This window comes from Babylonia areolata, chromosome 26 (genome assembly GCF_041734735.1).
Source record: "Babylonia areolata isolate BAREFJ2019XMU chromosome 26, ASM4173473v1, whole genome shotgun sequence".
NCBI lineage: Eukaryota > Metazoa > Mollusca > Gastropoda > Neogastropoda > Buccinidae > Babylonia > Babylonia areolata.
Window position 1 is genome coordinate 34,607,972 of NC_134901.1, and position 17,500 is coordinate 34,625,471.

The following is a 17,500-nucleotide window of genomic DNA, read 5'->3' on the forward strand; positions in this document are numbered from 1 at the left end:
GGGCTTCTGGGTGAGGAAGGGGGCGGGGGGGGGGGTTAGTTTTAAGTGTTGGTGACGGGTTGGGTGGGCGTGTGGGTTTGACTGAGCGCTGGATTGCTGCACCATGTAAATACAGTGGCTTACACATATATGGGTATTTGCAATACTCTCTCTTCTACCGATATATATATATATATATATATATATATATATATATACAAGTGCAGAAGTTCTAATTTTATGTCGTTACACTTTGAAGTTTTTCAGTTCTCGGCCGGAGTTTCGGTGGGAGGGGGGGAGGGGGGGGGGTTCATGTGTGGGTGACGGGTTAGCGGGGGTGGGCGTGTGGATAGAGCGCTGGAGTCTCAGCCCGAGTTCACTGAAGCACAGCACAGCACAGCACAGCTGATCACAGCACAGTACAGCACAGCACAGCACTGCACAGCAAACTGAAAAAGAAATTCGACACGACACGGCATGATACAACAGAACATGTTACAAAACAGCACAACACAAAACCGAACATACAATCCCTACACAACACAGTACAGCACAGCACAACACAGCGCAGCATAGCAAAACACAGCGCAACACAGCATAGCAAAGCACAGCGCAACACAGCACAACACAGCACAACACGGCACAGCACAACACAACACCGCAAAGCACAACACAGCAGAGCAAAGCACAACACGGCACAGCACAGCACAGCACAGCGTAGCATAGCACAATACAACAGAGCACAAACACAGCACAACACAACGCAACACATTACAACACAACACAACACAGGACAGCACAATACAACGCAACACAGCACAGCACAATACAACACAGCACAGCACAACAAAGCACAACACGGCACAGCAAAGCACAGCACAACACAGCACAGCACACAGATGAAACCTCAAAACACACACACCACACAACGCAACGCAACACAGCACAGCACAACACAACAGAACACAACACAACAGAGCACAACACAGTACAGCACAACACAAGAGAAACGCAACACAACACAGCATAGCACAACACAACACAGCACAGCACAGCACACAGACGAAACCCAAAAACACACACACCACACCACACAACGCAACACAACACAACTAAACACAGCACAGCACAGCACAGCACAGCACAGCACAGCACAGCACACAGACGAAACCTCAAAACACACACACCACACAACGCAACGCAACGCAACGCAACGCAACGCAACACAGCACAGCACAACACAACACAGGACAGCACAGCACAACACAACAGAGCACAACACGGCACAGCATAGCACAACACAACAGAGCGCAACACAACACAGCACAGCACAGCACAACACACAGACGAAACCTCAAAACACACACACCACGCAACGCAACGCAACCCTGCACAGCACAGCACAGCACAGCACAGCACAACACAGCACAGCACACAGACGAAACCTGAAAACACACACACCACACAACGCAATGCGACGCAACACAACGCAACGCAACACAGCACAGCACAACAAAGCACAGCACAACACAACACAGCACAGCACGGCACAGCACAGCACAGCACAGCACAACACAGCACGGCACAGCACAGCACAGCACAACACAGCACGGCACAGCACAGCACAACACAGCACGGCACAGCACAGCACAGCACGGCACAGCACAGCACAGCACAGCACAGCACAGCACAGCACGGCACAGCACAGCACAGCACAACACAACACAGCACAGCACGGCACAGCACAACAAAGCACAGCACAACACAACACAGCACAGCACGGCACAACACAACACAACAGAGCACAACACAACACAGCACAGAACAACGCAACACCGCACAGCACAGCACAACGCAACGCAACGCAACACAGCACAGCACAGCACACAGACGAAACCCAAAAACACAGCACAGCACAACACAGCACAGCACAGCACAGCACAATCTCAGATCCCAGTTTCAAAGCGGTGTCAAAGCGTGCGGACTTACCCATACACGCTGCAAAACCACTGTTGTTACTGTTAGCAACATGGGATCCGGGAGTGTGTGACCCGTGTTTCTGTGGGGGGTGGCAGGCAAGTGCGTGACCAAGGACCTGCACATGTACAACCCCGGAGAGACGTGGGACGTTGGCTGCACCAACAACTGCACGTGTCTGGATGGACGCACCGGATACTACAGATGTGACCCCATGTGAGAGTTTGTGCTTTTTTTCTTCTGGTTTTTTGTTGTTGTTGTTGTTGTTATGACGATATGACATATGACGATCCGAATTTTTCATTTTGCCGCTCTCTCTTTCTGCCTGTCTGTCTGTTTGTCTGTTTGTTTCTCTCCCTGCGCCCCGTCCTCGCCCCTCTCTTTCTCTCTATTTCTCTGTCTTCTCTCCTGTAAAATCCTCTTTCTCATATCTTTCTCTCTCTCTCTCTCTTCCCCTCTCTCTCTCTCTCTTTCCCCCCCTCTCTCTCTCCCCTCTCTCTCTCTGTCTGTCTCTCTCTTCCTCTCTCTCTCTCCCTCTCTCACCCCCTCTCTCCCTCTCTCTCTCTTTCTCTCTCCCCCCTCTCTCTCCCTCTCTCTCTCTTTGTCTCTCTCTCTTTCCCCCCTCTCTCTCCCTCTCTCTCTCCCCCCCTCTCTCTCTCTCTCTCTATCTTAAGAGTTGTGCTGTTGGTGTTGTGCACCAACTGCATGGTGGCGAGGAGGAAGGTGGCAGAGTGGTTAAGACGCTTGCCTGTCAATACAGTGTCTGTGAGGGTCTGAGTTCGAATCCCGGTCTCACCCTTTCTCCTAAGTTTGACTGGAAAATCAAACTGAGCATCTAGTCATTCGGATGAGACGATACTCCGAGTTGGAGCAATGAAAACGAACCCACGGCAACAAAACAGTGTTGTCATCTGGAGAAAAAAATCATTCTGTAGAAGAAATCCAAACCGATAGGCACACACACACACACACACACACACACACACACACACATGAATATATAAATATGTATATAATTTAACATCTCTCTCTCTCTCTCTCTCTCTCTCTCTCTCTATATATATATATATATATATATATATATATAGATAGATAGATAGATAGATAGATAGATAGATAGATAGATATAGGCATCCACCCAAGGCCTGACTAAGCGCGTTGGGTTGTGCTACTGCCAGGCGTCTGTCTAGCAGATGTGATGTAGCGTATATGCATTTGTCAGAACGCAGTGACGCCTCCTTGAAGAAAGGAACTGAAAGTGAAAGCTGTTGCGGCACAGGTAGAAACTGAAAGTGAAAGTTGTCGTGTCACAGGTAGAAAGTGAAAGTTGTCGTGCCACAGGTAGAAAGTGAAAGTTGTCGTGTCGTAGGTAGAAAGTGAAAGTTGTCGTGCCACAGGTAGAAAGTGAAAGTTGTCGTGTCGTAGGTAGAAAGTGAAAGTTGTCGTGTCGTAGGTAGAAAGTGAAAGTTGTCGTGTCGTAGGTAGAAAGTGAAAGTTGTCGTGTCGTAGGTAGAAAGTGAAAGTTGTCGTGTCACAGGTAGAAAGTGAAAGTTGTCGTGTCGCAGGTGCCCCAAGTACAGCAGCCTGCCGTCGGACTGCGTGCTGGTGAAGGAAGGGTGCTGCGAGCATCCCCTGTGCACCAAGCCGGACGGTACCACCATCAACCTCACCAAGAACCCCGACGCCTCCAAGGAGTTCCCCGTCGCCGTCAGCTACCCCACGACAGACGGCTTCACCGGCTTCAGGCCCGGCTACCTGGGCGTGGTCCCCAACACCATCACCGGACAGAGTGAGTTGGGGCGGTGTGCGGCGTGGTGCAGGACTGTGCGATGTAGGGTTGTTCTTTGCTGAGGACATTGTTGGTTGGTGATGGTAATCGTTTATCGAGGTTGATATTCGTTGCTTGTGTTCATCGTTTTTCGCTGAGGACAATATGGGTTGCTGATGGTAGTCATTGTTTTCTGATGACATTAAAGATTGTTCATGGTAATCACTGTTCACTGAGGACCATGTTGATTTTTCATGTTATTCATTCTTACCTGAGGACAATATTAGTTGCTCATGGTATTCATTATTACCTGAGGACTACATTGGTTATTCATGGTCATCACTATTACCTGAGGACTATGTTGGTTGCTCATGGTAATCACTATTACCTGGGGACAATATCAGTTGCTAATGGTAATCATTGTTACCTGAGGACATTGATTGCCGATGATAATCATTTTTGACTGGTTTGTTATTCATTGGTTGGTGATGGTGATCATTGTTTACCGAGCACGTTATTGGCTGGTGACAGTCATTGGTGTGGGTGGTCATTGTTTACCGAGGACAATATTAGTTGGTGATGGTAGTGTAGTCATTGTTTACCCTGAGCAGGACTATTCACTCTCCACGTGTGTGTGTGTGTGTGTGTGTGTGTGTGTGTGTGTGTGTGTGTGTGTGCTGTGCAGCCCCTGGCTGTGTTTACAAAGGATCGCTGTACGCAACGGGAGACACCTGGGATGACGGCTGTGACTTCACCTGTCGCTGTGAGGATGCCCACACCCGCCAGTTCATCTGCAAGCCTAGGTATGTCACGGTCAGCGCGTTAATGAGCTGTGGTGTGCTGTAGGTTAAAACATGATTCCATTCTCAAAAGCAGGTACAGACATTGCGAACACATCGAGAGCCGAAGCATATGGTGGGCTCTTGTTGTAGTTGTTGTTTTTCTGCTGTTAAATGTGTGATGGTCACAGTTTGTGAAATGGTTTTTGTGCATGTTCATGTTTTCACTGAACTTGCTCGTTCATTCCTCAGTCTCGCGCATCTTCACTGAAGGTGATATACAACGAGAAACAGTGTGTGTGTGTGTGTGTGTCTGTCTGTGTCTGTGTCTCTGTGCATTAGTGTGTGCGCGTGTATGTGCGTGGATAAGTGCGTGTGTATGTATTTGTGTGTGTGTGTGTCTGTGTCTGTGCCTGTGTCTGTATGTGCATGTGCGTGTGTGTGTGTCTATGTGCATGCGTGTGTGCGTGCGTGCGTGGGTAAGTGCGCGCGTGTGTGTGTATTTGTGTGTGCGTGGGTAAGTGAGTGTGTCGGGGGTCGGGAGGATAAGTACGTGTGTGTGTGTGTGTATGTGTATGTGTGTGTGTGTGTGTGTATGCGCGTGCGTGCGTGGGTAAGTGCATGTGTCTGTGTGTGTGCGCGTGTGTGTGTGTGAACAACAAACAACAACAAACCCAACCATTTCTTTTTGTTCCCTTCCCCGTGGTGACAGGTGCACGAAGTACACCTCCGTGCCCGCCACGTGCAACCTGGTGAAGGACCCCCAGGGCTGCTGTGACGTGCTCAACTGCACGCAGCAGTCGGCCACCGTCAACCCGGCCTGCAAAGACCCGCTGGACAACTGTCAGGACTACGGCCACGAGGCCTGTGTCGGCCAGTACGAGCCCTGGGCCAGGCGCCACTGTCCGCACTACTGCGGCTACGAGACATGTGAGTGTGCATTGTGACAGGGCTCGGTTTGCTTGATAATTCAAAATTGGATGACTCTAAATAAGTTACAATTGAACGCGGACAAAACTGAAGCAATGATCATAGGAACTAAACAAAAACTCTCTTCCATTACAACTAATACAATCAAACTTGGCAGTACATCCATCCCTCTGTCCACTTCAGTCAGGAACCTCGGCGTTGTCCTTGACAACACACTGTCCATGCAAACATTTATCAATCAGACATGTCAATCCTGCTACTGTCAACTGCGGCGCATCAGTTCCATCCGGAAATATCTGTCCACTGACGCAACATCTAGACTTGTCGTTTCTCTCATTCTCTCTCGCCTTGACTACTGTAACTCTCTATTGTCTGGTTTGCCTGCCTCATCCATTCAGTCCCTTCAGCGCATACAAAATTCTGCTGCCCGACTCGTCCTCAGAAAGAAAAGATCTGAGCACACCACTCCTCTTTTGCAACATCTCCACTGGCTCCCTGTCTCACACCGAATAAAGTACAAGATCAGCACTCTATGCTACAAATGTATTCACAAATCAGCCCCTTCCTATCTCTGTGGCTGCCTTCACCTCTACACTCCATCTCGCTCACTACGATCAGCTTCGGATCCACTCCACTTACACATACCCAGATTCAAACTCTCGACTGTTGGCCACCGTTCTTTCTCTGTCTCTGGACCTTGCAATTGGAATGAACTTCCTCTTTCGCTTCGTCAAGTCTCCACACTCAGCTCTTTCAAGTCTGGCCTTAAAACCCACCTCTTCCCAAAATCGCCTCCCTTCCCTGCCTCTTCCTTGTCTTTTTAGATTTTTTTTTTTTTTTTTTTTTTTTTTTTTTTTTTTCAGTTTTAGAGTTATGCTTGCGTGAGAATGACTGGTGCGAAAGCGCTTTGATTTGTTTATGCACAAGATTTAGCGCTATATAAGTACCATTATTATTATTATTATTATTATTATAATAAGAATAATAATATTGATAATGGAGTCTCCCGTCGGACCGACGGATGAGTAGGCAGGCAGGCCTATCTGTCGGTGTGTGTCCTCACATGGGAGAAGAGTCCGATTCTGGAAGCGCAGCACTTCCCACAGGTGTTGCAAGGGAAAACGTCTCCAGAAGTTGAGGCATGCTTCCTTCGCTCACGCTTCTCCTTAATGGCCAACGTTCTCTTGTTTTCAAACGTCTTTATGCCACTAGAGCACAGCATCCTCCAGCGAGAGAGGTCAAGGGCATCAGTTTCCCAGGAAGCGAGGTCTATGTCACAGGCTTTGAGGTTTGTCTTCAGTGTGTCCTTGAAGCGCTTGCAAGGTCTTCCAAGTTCGCGGTTGCCTTCCTTCAGCTGGCCATACAAGAGCATCTTCGGGATCCTTCTGTCTGTCATGCGGACAACGTGTCCTGTCCAGCGTAGCTGGCACTGTATTAGCAGGCTTTTGATATATATATATATATATATATATATATATATATATATATATAATATGATTTTATTCTCAATAGCACCCCCCGAAAACGGAGAATGGCTGCCTACATGGCGGGGTTAAAAACGGTCATGCACGTAATAAAAGCCCACTCGTGTACATACAAGTGAACGTGGGATTTGAAATCCCCGCGAACGAAGAAGATTCTGAAAAGCTAGTGAAGACATTGCAAACACATACTGAACACTGAAACTGTTTAATTAACATCATCAGCATAAATGCCATAATGACACGGGGTTCACAATTTCACATTTTCTGCCCACACTGCTGCGGCCACGAGACCAGTGGGTGCACTTTTTTTTATTTTTAATTTCATTTGATTTGATTTGATATGGATTACTTCGGAGGCCAAGGTCTATACGCATTACAAACTCGGGGTCATTTGCACAACAGACTGCCTACCTGGGTAGAGCCGACTGACGGCTGCCATTGGGCGTTTCCGGTTTCATTCAATCAGATTGCAGGCGCGCGCGCACGCACACACACACACACACACACACACACACACACACACACACACACACACACACACACACACGCGCGCGCGCGCGCACGCACTCGCGCACGCACGCACGTGCACACACACACACACACACACACACACACACACACACACACACACTGTCTTGAAAACCTGCTGGGTTTTGTTTACAGATATAATGTGATTCTGATTCTTCACAGAGAGGGTGTTAGAGAGAGACAGAGACAGAGAGAGCAACAAAGTACATGCGCGAACTGGGAACGCAAAGAATCGGGACCCACCAAGTTTAGTTAGTGACAGGCGAATCGGGAATACTCAGGGTACTCCCACTCTGCAAAAAACCCCGCCATGTAGACAGCCATACGCCGTTTTCGGGGTGTACATGCTGGGTATCAGTGTTCTTGTTTCCACCTTCCTCAATCCCCTCCCCCCACTCGCCCCTCCCCCCCCCCCCTCCTTGTTACATATGAACGAGCACGATATAAGCTCAAGCTAGTTGTTGCTCAAGTTTTCATAACTGAACGCTGTATTTCACCTTGTTTCTTGAGATTAAAAAATGTTGAAACCAAACGAAACGTTCGTTTCCATAACCCACCGAACGCTGACATGGATTACAGGATCTTTAACGTGCGTATTTGAACTTCTGCTCGCCGTACACACACGAAAGGGGTTCAGGCACAAACAGGTCTGCACATATGTTGACCTGGGAGATGGGAAAAATATCCACCCTTTACCCACCAGGCGCTGTTACCGAGATTCGAAACCCGGGACCCTCAGATTGAAAGTCCAACGCTTTAACCACTCGGCCAGTGCTCCCGTCACGGACAGTGTGTGTTGTTAACTATTCGGGGTGGGTGTGTCGCGTACAGGTGGGGACTCCACCACCCCTGCCCCTGTGTGCGCGGACAAACTGCCCAACTGCAACGACTACGAGGACGATGCTTGTCAGGGAGCCTACCTGTCCTGGGCCAAGCAGAACTGCCAGAAACGCTGCAACCTCTGTCCCCAGCCTGGTTCGTTTTGTCTGTGTGTGTTGGGGGGGAGAGGGGGGAATTTGGGGGGAGGGACGGTTGTGTGTGTGTGTGTGTGTGTGTGTGTGTGTGTGTGTGTGTTTGTATTTGTATGTGTGCGTGCGTGTGAGTGTGTGTGTGTGTGTGTATTTTTTGTATGTGTGCGTGCGCGTGAGTGTGTGTGTGTGTGTGTGTGTGTGTGTGTATTTGTTTGTATGTGTGCGTGCGCGTGAGTGTGTGTGTGTGTGTGTATTTGTATGTATGTGTGCGTGCGTGTGAGTGTGTGTGTGTGTGTGTGTGTGCGTGTGTGAAGCCTATACTGTGCATTAGCATTCATTTCTCTGTTGTTGCTGTTGCTGTCCTCTCTCTCTCTTTCTCCCTCTCTCTCTCTCTCTTACCGTCTTCTATCGTCTGTCTGTCCGTTTTTCTGTTTCTCGTTCCGCGCGGCGTCTCTCTGCTTTAATCGGTTTGTGTCCGTATCAGTGTGCGACTTTCATGTCTCCTGTTGGACCCCCGTACTAAGGGGCCATGGCCTTTGTGAACGAAACATCTGAATCGGAATCTGTTTGCGTCTGTCCGTTTCTATGTCCTGTTCGCATCCGCTCTGTCAGTCTGTCTGCCTGTCTGTATGTGCGTGTGGCTGACCCTCGAATGTCCTTGACCTTGCAGCCACGCACGCGCCCAACACATGCTTCGACGTGCTGCCAGACTGTGTCAGCTACGGGACCTACGCCTGCCAGCCGCCGTACACGGAATGGGCTCGGGAGAACTGCAACCAGACGTGCGGCTTCTGCAGTAAGTCCGTTTTGCCATTGGTCCTGTTTTACATTGTTTCCAACCGGTTACTGAAGATTTTGTGAAGAAAGTGTGTCTGAGCGCTTGTCCGAAATCCTGTGAGCTTGACCCTGTCCCGTCTTCTTTGTTGGTTGGCTGTTTGTGTGTGTGTGTGTGTGTGTGTGTGTGTGTGTGTGTAGTCACATTTTGGTGTGTGTATGTAACATAGATGTAATGTTTTATGTTAACAAAAGCGTTTTTGTAAAGCACCTAGAGCAGATTTCTGGATAGTTTGCTATATAAGTATCCATTATTATTATTATTATTATTGATTTTCACAAATGATAATTTCTAATTAATGATAGAAAAAATAATCACCATTATGATAGGAAAAAAAAAATAATGATAATATCATTTATATTTCAATAATAATAATAATGATAATATCATTTATATTTCAGTTAAATATCATCACCTTGGACGAACAGACTATTAATGAATAAATGATTATTGGACTTCTTCTCCTTTTTTTTTCTTTTTTTTTTATTTGTACTGTCCACGTCAATTTTCCACTTGTATGCCACGCATTTCTGTTTCCAATCGATTGTTTCATTCATTCATTGATATACTTGTTTGTTTATTCATTTGTTCATTTGTTTGTTTGTTTATGATTTGTTTGTCCGTTTATTTATCTACTTATTGATCTATTTGTGTATTTCGTGTTCATCTGATGGATTTCGAGTCACTCACACAGACTCGGACTTGGATACAGAAACGTATTGTATGTGACACATATGCACACGTAAACACGCGTGCGCGCGCGCACACACACACACACACACACACACACACACACACACACACACACACACACACACGCACGCACGCACGCGCGCGCGCGATTGTGCTTGCTCACACACGCACGCACACGGGCACACACACACACGCAGCATGTATACGCATACACACATCACAACCACTACTCTGATGCTTTTTGTTGCTGTTCCTGTCAACATTTACATGATTGATTGATTGATTGATTGATTCTTTGCTGTTTCACAATTGCGTTTACACATTTGTTGTCTCTTTATTCTACCACCGTGTGCAGGGTCAGTTTCCTGTGCTGCCAGTTTGGTGATTTGAAATCAGTGTCCGTTCTTCGACATTCGTGAACATTTCTGTTTATCATAGAGCCACATGATTATGGGTTGTATAACTGGATGACGGAATTAGGCTGCACATATTTTTTTTCTGTTCTGTCAGGTTTTGTTGTGGTGGTGGTTTTGTGGGGGAGGGGGGGTCGTTTTTAATGTGTATGTGTGTTGTGTTGTGTTGTGTTGCGTTTCAAAGAGAGAGATAAATTCAGGTTCATCTCATTCACTGTACTGACTCCGATGCTCATTCGTTCAGTCTGGTCAAGCCCCTGTTTCTCACGTGTTTCTTTTTTTTTTTATTCTCTTTCACCGTTCACAGCCTTGATTTGCATCATGCTGTCCCGGGTTGGTTGGTTGATTGATTGGTTCCTTAGCAGAATGGCTGATTGTCAACACGGTTGGATAGCAAGTTGCAGCTGGTTGGATGAGGTCTATTAATTTTTGTTTACTGTTGACTGGGTGACGGGTTAGCTTGCTTGCTTGCTTTCTTCGCGTGACTTGACTTGGGGTGAGGGTTGCGAATGTGGTAGGGGTATGGAGGGAAGGCGGGGGTGGGGTGGGGGGAGGTTGGTGGTGGACAGGCTTCCGCGAATGCTTTCATCTTCCTCCTCATCGTCTCCTTCCCACAGACTCGGCCTCGGCAAGCATGGGACCGGCCACCACCCCGCGCCCCGCCACCATCTCGGGTAAGTGCGTCCTCCGCCCCGCCTGTCCAGGGTTGTAGTAGCACGGCTCTGTGTTGTTTGTGTCTTTCAGGTAAAGCGGTCAGCAGCGTGGACAGTGGCTTTTCGGGCCACAACAAGGGAACCATAGGGGTGGTCGGTGGCCAGGGGTCCCAGATCGGAGCCATGAGCCAGCCTGGTAAAGTGCACTGAAAAAAAGGGGGGAAATATACGTAAAGCAGAAAGGAAAAAGAAAGATGCTCGTTCAGTGCAGGGCGATAAAGTGAAGAGGGCTTAGAGCGGAGATGTCAGCTACAGGGGGGCGGAAAAGAATAACAGGAATGTTGATTCAATGCAGTGGATGTTGACAGGGTGAAGGGAAAGACAGTGGAGGGGTGGGGGAGAGGGTATGGTAAGTAACCCGTCGGTTAAGTGTTTGATCTGGGGGTGGGGGAAAACGTGAGAGGGTAAATAAAACGTTGACTTACTATTTTTTGTAGGGGGGGGGGGGGGGGAGGGGAAATAAAACGTTGACTTACTATTTTTTGTAGGGCGGGGGGGGGGAGAGGGTAAATAAAACGTTGACTTACTATTTTATGTAGGGGGGGGGAGGGTAAATAAAACGTTGACTTACTATTTTATGTAGGGGGGGGGAGAGGTAAATAAAACGTTGACTTACTATTTTATGTAGGGGGGGGGAGAGGGTAAATAAAACGTTGACTTACTATTTTATGTAGGGGGGGGGGAGGGTAAATAAAACGTTGACTTACTATTTTATGTAGGGGGGGGGAGGGTAAATAAAACGTTGACTTACTATTTTATGTAGAGGGGGGGGGTAAATAAAACGTTGACTTACTATTTTATGTAGGGGGGGGGGGGGAGGGTAAATAAAACGTTGACTTACTATTTTATGTGGAGGAGGTGGGGGAGGGGGCGTGAGAGGTTTAGTGTTTGATGAGGGGTGGAGGAGTGGAGGAAACATAAGAAGGAGAGAAACGGTTGGTGGAAGGGCAGGGGGCGTGAAAGAGGGAAAGACTAAGAAGATTCAGATGCCAGTGACCCTTTCAGTTAGAGAAACCAGGAACCAGGTGGATAAACAGAGAAAAAACTGATAGAGAAGAGTCGTTAGTGTTCTCAGCAAGGGGGGAATGGGGAACACGTGGTTCATACCCAGAGAGAGAGAGAGAGAATGAAAGAATGAATATTTGATTGCATTCAGGCCTTAGGCATCATTGCATTGGGATGCTGGGAAGGGGGACGTGCTGACAACAGCATTCCATTGACATTCCTTTCAATACTCAGAATTATCCAATGGATACTCAGATATTGCATGCATCAGCAGGAACGATTTTCAACAGGTTTTGCATGCATAGTTATATCCCGAAAAGTCAGAAACATGTTCTTCACAGACAGAGAGAGAGAGAGTATTGTGCGGGTGGAACAAACAGTAGATATAGTAGGCCTATTGTTGGGGTTGCCTAACTGTGACAGAGAAAGAGACAAGAGTCTGGGAATGGTGTAGCCGTCTTTTGAACGAGCCAGAGAGATCAGTGTCAGTGTTCTCTAGAGAGTGTCTCTGTGTGCGGACTGCCCCATACACGCTGCTACTTTACATCTTCTAGTCAAGCAGCAAAATATGCACTGTGTGACAGCAGGCAAGAAAGTAAGAATGCAGTGTGTGTGTGTGTGTGTGTGTGTGTGTGCGCGCGCGCGCGCTTATGTGTGTATGTGCACGTGTCTTTGTGTGTGTGTCTCTCTCTCTTTCTGTTTCTCTGTCTCTGTCTCGCTGTCTCTTCCTGAATGTCTTTCTTTCTATTCCTCTCTCTCTCACTCACCCTCTTTTTCCTGCATCTGTCAGCCTGTCTCTCTTTCTTATTCCCTGTCTTTTTGTTACTGTCTCGCTCTTTCTGTCTATAAATGTATTTTACCAGTTTCTCTTACTCGCTCACTCTCTTTCCCTTTCTGTCTGTCTGTCTGTCTGTCTGTCTCTCTCTCTCTCTCTCTCTCTCTCTCTCTCTCTTCTATTACTACCAGGAATGATAATGAAGCTCCGAAAAGAAGAATTCATAATGTACACACGTATAGCGCCCTTTCTCTCGAAGAGCTACGAGCTTCGCGTCCGGTGAGCTGGCGGAAAGATCACAGTATGATGTTAACCCTTGCATGCCTGTCCCTAGGCTGGGTCACCCTCATGAAGGGCGTGCACGGAGTGCCCAACGACGACCTCTTCCAGCTGTGGGCCTCGTCCGAGACTCGCAACGCCAACAACTCCCTGGCCATGGCTCCCACGGCCGACTTCCCGGGCAACTTCAAGTCCCCCCTCTCCAACTACTGGGACAGCTGCAAGTTCCAGCAGGTAAGAGAGTGCCCGGGACTCCCCTGTGCCAAGTGTATTCCAGTTCCAGCAGGTTAGAGAGTGCCCGGGACTCCCCTGCGCCAAGTGTATTCCAGTTCCAGCAGGTTAGAGAGTGCCCGGGACTCCCCTGCGCCAAGTGTATTCCAGTTCCAGCAGGTAAGAGAGTGCCCGGGACTCCCCTGTGCCAAGTGTATTCCAGTTCCAGCAGGTTAGAGAGTGCCCGGGACTCCCCTGTGCCAAGTGTATTCCAGTTCCAGTTCCAGTTTCAGTTTCTCAAGGAGGCGTCACTGGCGTTCGGACACATCCATTACACGCTACACTATATCTGCTTGGAAGATGCCTGACCGGAAGTGTAACCCAACGCTCTTAGTCAGGCCTTGAGTGTATGCTTTTTTTTCTTTTTGCTTGTGTGTGTGTGTGTGTGTGTGTGTGTGTGTGTGTGTGTGTGGTGTGTGCGTGTGTGTGTGTGTGTGGTGTGTGCGTGTGTGTGCGTGTGCGTGTGTGTGTGTGTGTTGCCTGAGCAGCAGCATAACCCAACGCGCTTAGTCAGCCATTGAGTGCGTGCATATATATTTGTGTGGACATCAGAATGGATTTCTTCTCCATATTTTTTTGTTCCAGAGGACAATACTCTCGCTGCCATGGGTTCTTTTTCAGTGTGCCAAGTGCGTGCTTTACACGGGACCTCGGTTTATCGTCTCATCCGAACGACTAGACGTTCAGTTTGATTTTCCAGTCAAACTTAGGAGAAAGGGCGAGAGCGGAATTCGAACCCAGACCCTCACGGACTCTATTTTGGCAGATGAGTGTCTTAACCATTCTGTCACCTTCCTCCTGCCAACTGTAGCTGATGCTAGAGTGATACTTCTTTTTATGTGATGTTTGGCACCAATGACACCAATGAAAAGTGCACAGAAAGTAGTCACTGCACTTGAAAAACGTGCCACACTGATGTCACTTCACCAAGGCTGGACAGTGAAGGGGTTAATAGTGTGGGCTGTTGGCCTAGTGGTAACGCGTCCGCCTAGAAAGCGAGAGAATCTGAGCGCATTGGTTCGAATCCCTTAGTCGCTAGTATTTTCTTCCCCTCCACTAGACCTGGAGTGGTGGTCTGGACGCTAGTCGTTCGGATAAGACGACAAACCGAGGTCCCGTGTGCAGCATGCACTTAAGCGCACGTAAAAGAACCCAAGGCAACAAAGACGTTGTCCCTGGCAAAATTCTGTAGAAAGATCCACTTGGATAGGAAAATGAATAAAATTGCAGGCAGGGGAAAAAAAACATGGGTGGCTCTCTCAGCGAAGCGACGCGCTCTCCCTGGGAAGAGCAGCCCGAATTTCAGACAGGGAAATCTGTTGTGACGAAAAGAGTAATACAATACAGTACAATACAATACAATGCAATACAATAAATACAATACAATACAATACAATACAATACAATACAATACAATACAGTACAGTACAGTACAGTACAGTACAGTACAGTACAGTACAATACAAAACTCGATATTCAGTCTAATATCATCATCTTAGATGAACAGACTATAAATAAATAAACGAAAAAAAAACAAACCAACTCAATGACACCAATGAAAAGTGGACAGAAGGTAGTCACTGCAGTTTGACATTGCCTCGTTGATGTCACTTCACCAAGGCTGGGCAGTGAAGGGGTTAATTAACACCTGTGGGGTGTGTGCCGTGCGTGTGACCAGATCAAGGTGGCGGTGTGGAACGAGGGCCAGGAGAAGGCCAACATCATTTTCGACGCCCGCAACACGGACAAGATGAGCTGGTTCGACCCCCAGCGCATCATCAGCTCCACCTACAACGACCTCAGGGGGGCCAGCTTCAACTTCTTCGACATGCGAGGGTCGGTCTCTTTGTGTGCTTCCACCCTCGCTCATTGTTGTTGCTGTTGTTGTTGTTGTTGTCAACTTTGTCCCAGTCCCATTGCTGATTTTGTTATATTTTGGTCCAGTCATACCCCCTCTTTTTCTTCTTCTTCGTTCGTGAGCTGCAACTCCCACGTTCACTCCTATGTACACGAATGGGCTTTTTCGTGCATGACCGTTTTTACCACGCCATGTGGGCAGCCATACTCCTGTTTTCGGGGGTAGTCATACCTCCGAAAACGGAGTATGGCTGCCGTAATGGTGGGGTGAAAACGGGCCTACGCGTAGCATCAGCATCCTTCTCGTACATGCAAGTGATCGTGGGGGTTGCAGTCCACGAACGCACAAGAAGCCTTGTTATACTCTAATGATCGACGGTCGCAATAGCCGAATGGTTAAAGCGTTGGACTTTCAATCTGATGGTCCCGGGTTCGAATCTCGGTAACGGCGCCAGGTGCGGTAAAGGGTGGAGATTTTTCCGATCTCGCAAGTCAACAAATGTGCTGACCTGCTAGTGCCTGAACCTCCTTCGTGTGTATACGCAAGCAGAAGATCAAATACGCACGTGAAAGATCCTGTAATCCATGTCAGCGTTCGGTGGGTTATGGAAACAAGAACAAACCCAGCATGCACACCCCCGAAGACGGAGTATGGCTGCCTACATGGCGGGGGTAAAAACGGTCATACACATAAAAGCCCACTCGTGTACATACGAGTGAACGTGGGAGTTGCAGCCCACGAACGAAGAAGAAGAAGAAGAAGATACTCTAATGATACTGCCAAATATGACAACGTACGGTGATGGAGATAATAATAAGAACGATAACAGTTTCTCGTAGTGACCTTTCATCGATAGCTCCCTGTGGACTGCTGACACAGACCGTGGAAGTCAAGGCAGGGTGTGGCTTTAGGGAGTCGTGGGAAGGGGTAGGGTGGTCTAGATGACACTGCAAGGCCGACAGGGCGGTGAGAAAGACAAAAGCCGTAACACCTTTATCATCTGTCCTTGATGATGATGATGATTGAGGCGAAAGTAGGTAGAGATAGGGAGTGAGGGGAACCAGTTTATGGCGTCAGTCTAAGAGTTTGTACTAATGGTGATTATAATGCTGATAGCAACAAGAATGTGCTCAACACAGACAGTATAAACATCATCATGGTTGTCGTTATCATCATCATTATTGTTTTTATTGTCATTACTACAATTTTAAAGTAAGTAAATTGATCAAGAAGAAGAAACAGAAGAATAATAGAATGTTCAACATAAATATTAGTAAGTGACGAGGCATTCTTTGCAGTGTAACTTTTCAGTTACATCAGTTCATTTTAGTTTCAGTATCAAGAAGACGTCAAAACGAAATGGTCAAAATCAACCATTAATGAAACAAAACCAGCCGTGATTAATGAACAAAACCAGCCATGATTAATGAAACAAAACCAGCCATGACTAATGAACAAAACCAGCCATGATTAATGAAACAAAACCAGCCATGACTAATGAACAAAACCAGCCATGACTAATGAACAAAACCAGCCATGACTAATGAAACAAAACCAAAACCATAATTACTGAAACCAGCCAATCCATTAATGAAACAAAACCAGCCATAATTAATGAAACAAAATCAAAACCATGATTTATGAGACAAAACCAGCCATGATTATTTAAACAAAACCAGCCATTGATGAAACAAAACCAACCATGATTAATAAAATAAAACCAGCCATGATTAATGGAACAAACCCAGCCATTAATGAAACAAACCCCAAAACAACCATTAATGAAAGAAAACCGGCCATGTTTAATGAAACAAAACCAGCCGTGATTAATGAAACAAAACCAGCCATGATTAATGAAGCAAAACCAGCCATGATTAATGAAACAGACCCATCCATTATTTAAAAAAAACACACCAACCATGATACATGAAACACTCATCCATGAAAACAAAACCAACCATGACTGATGAAGCAAAAACCAAAGCCATGATCAGTGAAACAAGCCCAGCCATGATTAATGGAACGAACCCCAACCCACTGACGTTCCAGTGACGCCTCCATGGGCCGGGAGTTCTTCATCAACAAGGACTCCAGCTCCTGCGCGGGCAATGGCTGGATCATGGTGTCCACGCAGAACAACTGTTTCTACGAGCGGGCAGGCAGCAAACCCACCTTCTACTACGCTAAGGGAGACACTGCCGGCAGCTGGCGTGAGTACCTGGCTTTCTCCACGCGGGGTGGCT

General features: G+C 47.4%; 1 protein-coding gene across 1 annotated transcript in view; it reads left to right on the top strand.

Annotated features, from left to right (window-relative positions):
• LOC143300296 (uncharacterized) overlaps nucleotides 1–17,500 on the top strand; it is a 118,190-nt gene that overhangs the window by 93,109 nt on the left and 7,581 nt on the right. The window contains exons 69-79 of the mRNA XM_076613893.1: nucleotides 1–10; nucleotides 2,055–2,172; nucleotides 3,522–3,745; nucleotides 4,410–4,527; nucleotides 5,216–5,433; nucleotides 8,277–8,420; nucleotides 9,087–9,212; nucleotides 11,102–11,206; nucleotides 13,185–13,363; nucleotides 15,078–15,235; nucleotides 17,307–17,467. The exon at nucleotides 1–10 is cut by the window's left edge and continues 301 nt beyond it. Coding sequence (XP_076470008.1) covers nucleotides 1–10; nucleotides 2,055–2,172; nucleotides 3,522–3,745; nucleotides 4,410–4,527; nucleotides 5,216–5,433; nucleotides 8,277–8,420; nucleotides 9,087–9,212; nucleotides 11,102–11,206; nucleotides 13,185–13,363; nucleotides 15,078–15,235; nucleotides 17,307–17,467 — 1,561 coding nt within the window. The remainder of the gene's footprint in view (nucleotides 11–2,054; nucleotides 2,173–3,521; nucleotides 3,746–4,409; nucleotides 4,528–5,215; nucleotides 5,434–8,276; nucleotides 8,421–9,086; nucleotides 9,213–11,101; nucleotides 11,207–13,184; nucleotides 13,364–15,077; nucleotides 15,236–17,306; nucleotides 17,468–17,500) is intronic.